Below are 2,148 nucleotides of genomic sequence, written 5' to 3'. Positions count from 1 at the left end.
ACCAATGGTTCAAACACCAAAGAAGGAGTTAGTGCTGGAATATTTTGTCCTAACACCAGAATCTCGCTCGCACTACGCATATGGCTGTCTTCCAAGCAAAAGGTTCCCGCCATGTGCGTCTGCGCTCGTATCAACATTACCAATGGATTAAAAGGCGCCCGTATTTGTATTCCTATTTGAATTATTACTCAGATAGTCAAGCAGCAATCAAAGCATTATCCTCTTGGAAGTTTTTCTCAAAGCTTCTGTTAGACTGCTATGACACGCTGCAGCAGCTGGCAAGCAAAAACCAAGTCATGTTTTGTTGGGTGCCTGGTTACACAGGAATCAATGATAATGAGTCTATCGGTGGTCTTGCGGAGCCTTATTCTGGTTTAAGCTACTGTCGCGACAGTCGAGGTAATAGTTAGGCTAAAGAGCTAATTCATCCCCACAGTTATGGTAAGATATCTTTCTTCAGCAAAACAGAGTTGAGGTTGCTTGTGGAATATTTAACAGGTAACCATAGACTGCAATTTAACAAAATGGGTCTGTCCGAAGAGATAGAGAGAACTACTCTCCCCTTCTGACTTTAGGCGATCGTCAAGGCCGACATTCGGAATGTCTTCTGTTCGGTTAGGGTCTGTTGCAGCACAAAAGATCAATTATGGTCGCAGTGCTCCGCTCCGTTGGGAGCTAGTACCCAATTTATTTCTATGCTATCCTATTATTATGTCTTATTGTTATTAACTGTTGAAGTCGAAAATGTAAAAAAAATTTGGTTTCCCCTAAGTTTTTGCAACAAACTGTATGTCATACATAACATATGTTCCATATTATCTATATTATATATTTTTAGCAAAAGTGAAACACACGGTCCGATATATTTTTAACATGTTCTTTACTTCGCTTTATTAACTATACTAAAAATGAATAATGAATAATAATTACAAAAGGAATATAGAATAATGACAGGCCAGAGTTGCCAGGCAATTAATATTTAAAAAGTACTTTACATAACAACACCCCCTCTTAAAGTGCTTTTATTATGTATAAAATATGACTTTAATATTTCATTCCTAATTTCCGTAAGCAATTAACATGCTTTTCTGTAGTGAGTCCTTTGGTAAGGACGTCTGCGGGCATTTCTTCTGTTGGCATATATTTGATTTTAACAGTGCCGTCGTTAACCTTGCTGCGAATAAAGTGATAACGAATATCAATGTGCTTTGTCCGTGGATGATACCTGAAGCTTTCCGTTAATTTTTGAGCGCTTTGATTATCATTAAAGATTTCAATTGTCTTACTTGTAATGCCAACATCATCAAGGATTGCCTTTAGGTATAACGCTTCTTTTGTGGCCTCAGATATGGCCATATATTCTGATTCAGTGCTTGAAAGCGCTACTGTACGTTGCTTTCGAGCTTCCCAACATATCGCTGCTCCTGATATAATGAACGCATACCCTGAATATGAACGTCTATCGTTTAAGTCAGCGCCCCAATCAGCGTCAACCAAACCATACAATTCTTCATTGTCTTTCTCATACAATAGACCATAGTTGCTTGTACCTTTAAGGTATCTTAGAATTCGTTTTGCTGCTTTCCAATGTTCCACGTTATAATTTGAATTGAACTGGCTAAGAAAGTTTACAGCAAACGCAATATCAGGTCGAGTTGTAACAGCTAAGTACATTAATGCTCCTATCAAGCTTTGATAAGGATACATCTTCATAACACCTTCATCAATTTTTGTTGGTTTCGTTAACTTAATGTTCAATTCTATGGGAGTCTTCACTGGTTTACAGTCTTTCATATTGAACTTTTCAATGATGCTTTTTGCATACTTCTCTTGTGAAAGAAAAACTTGATGATCGCTTAAATTTTGATGAAACTCGATGCCAAGACAATTACTTACTATTCCCAAATCCTTCATTTCGAAATCATTCGCAAGTGCAGCCTTTATTTCATTTATACGAAACTTATTATTGGACGCTATTAGTAAATCATCTACATATATTGTCATCAAAACAATGTCGTTACCTTCACGCTTAGTGAATACACAAGGATCCTGTTGTACTGCACTTAGACCCATATTCTGTAGTTTCTTTGTCAATTTCATGTACCATGATAGCCCAGACTGACGAAGTCCATAAAGAGCTTTCTTTAA

The 2,148-nt window shown here is 37.2% G+C and overlaps 1 protein-coding gene across 1 annotated transcript; it reads right to left on the bottom strand.

The window, feature by feature from the left end:
• Window positions 1–995: 995 nt before the first annotated feature.
• Window positions 996–1,691, bottom strand: LOC119665479 (secreted RxLR effector protein 161-like). The gene is made up of 2 exons (XM_038074702.1): window positions 1,287–1,691; window positions 996–1,231 (listed from the first exon to the last, which is right to left on the bottom strand). Exons 1-2 carry the CDS (start codon window positions 1,672–1,674, stop codon window positions 1,059–1,061), a joined length of 561 nt encoding a protein of 186 aa, XP_037930630.1. The 5' UTR covers window positions 1,675–1,691; the 3' UTR covers window positions 996–1,058.
• Window positions 1,692–2,148: the final 457 nt, after the last annotated feature.

Source organism: Teleopsis dalmanni, chromosome 1 (assembly GCF_002237135.1).
Source record: "Teleopsis dalmanni isolate 2A chromosome 1, ASM223713v2, whole genome shotgun sequence".
In the NCBI taxonomy this organism is placed as follows: Eukaryota; Metazoa; Arthropoda; class Insecta; order Diptera; family Diopsidae; genus Teleopsis; species Teleopsis dalmanni.
This window is presented reverse-complemented; position numbering and strand designations above follow the sequence as displayed.

Bases quoted from the DNA above. Each gene is read 5' to 3' on its own strand.
- LOC119665479 (XM_038074702.1), bottom strand. From the start codon at position 1,674: ATGTACTTAGCTGTTACAACTCGACCTGATATTGCGTTTGCTGTAAAC. The intron at 1,232-1,286 runs GTAAGACAATTG...ATTAACGGAAAG, and splicing joins TGATGATGTTGGCATTACAA to CTTCAGGTATCATCCACGGA.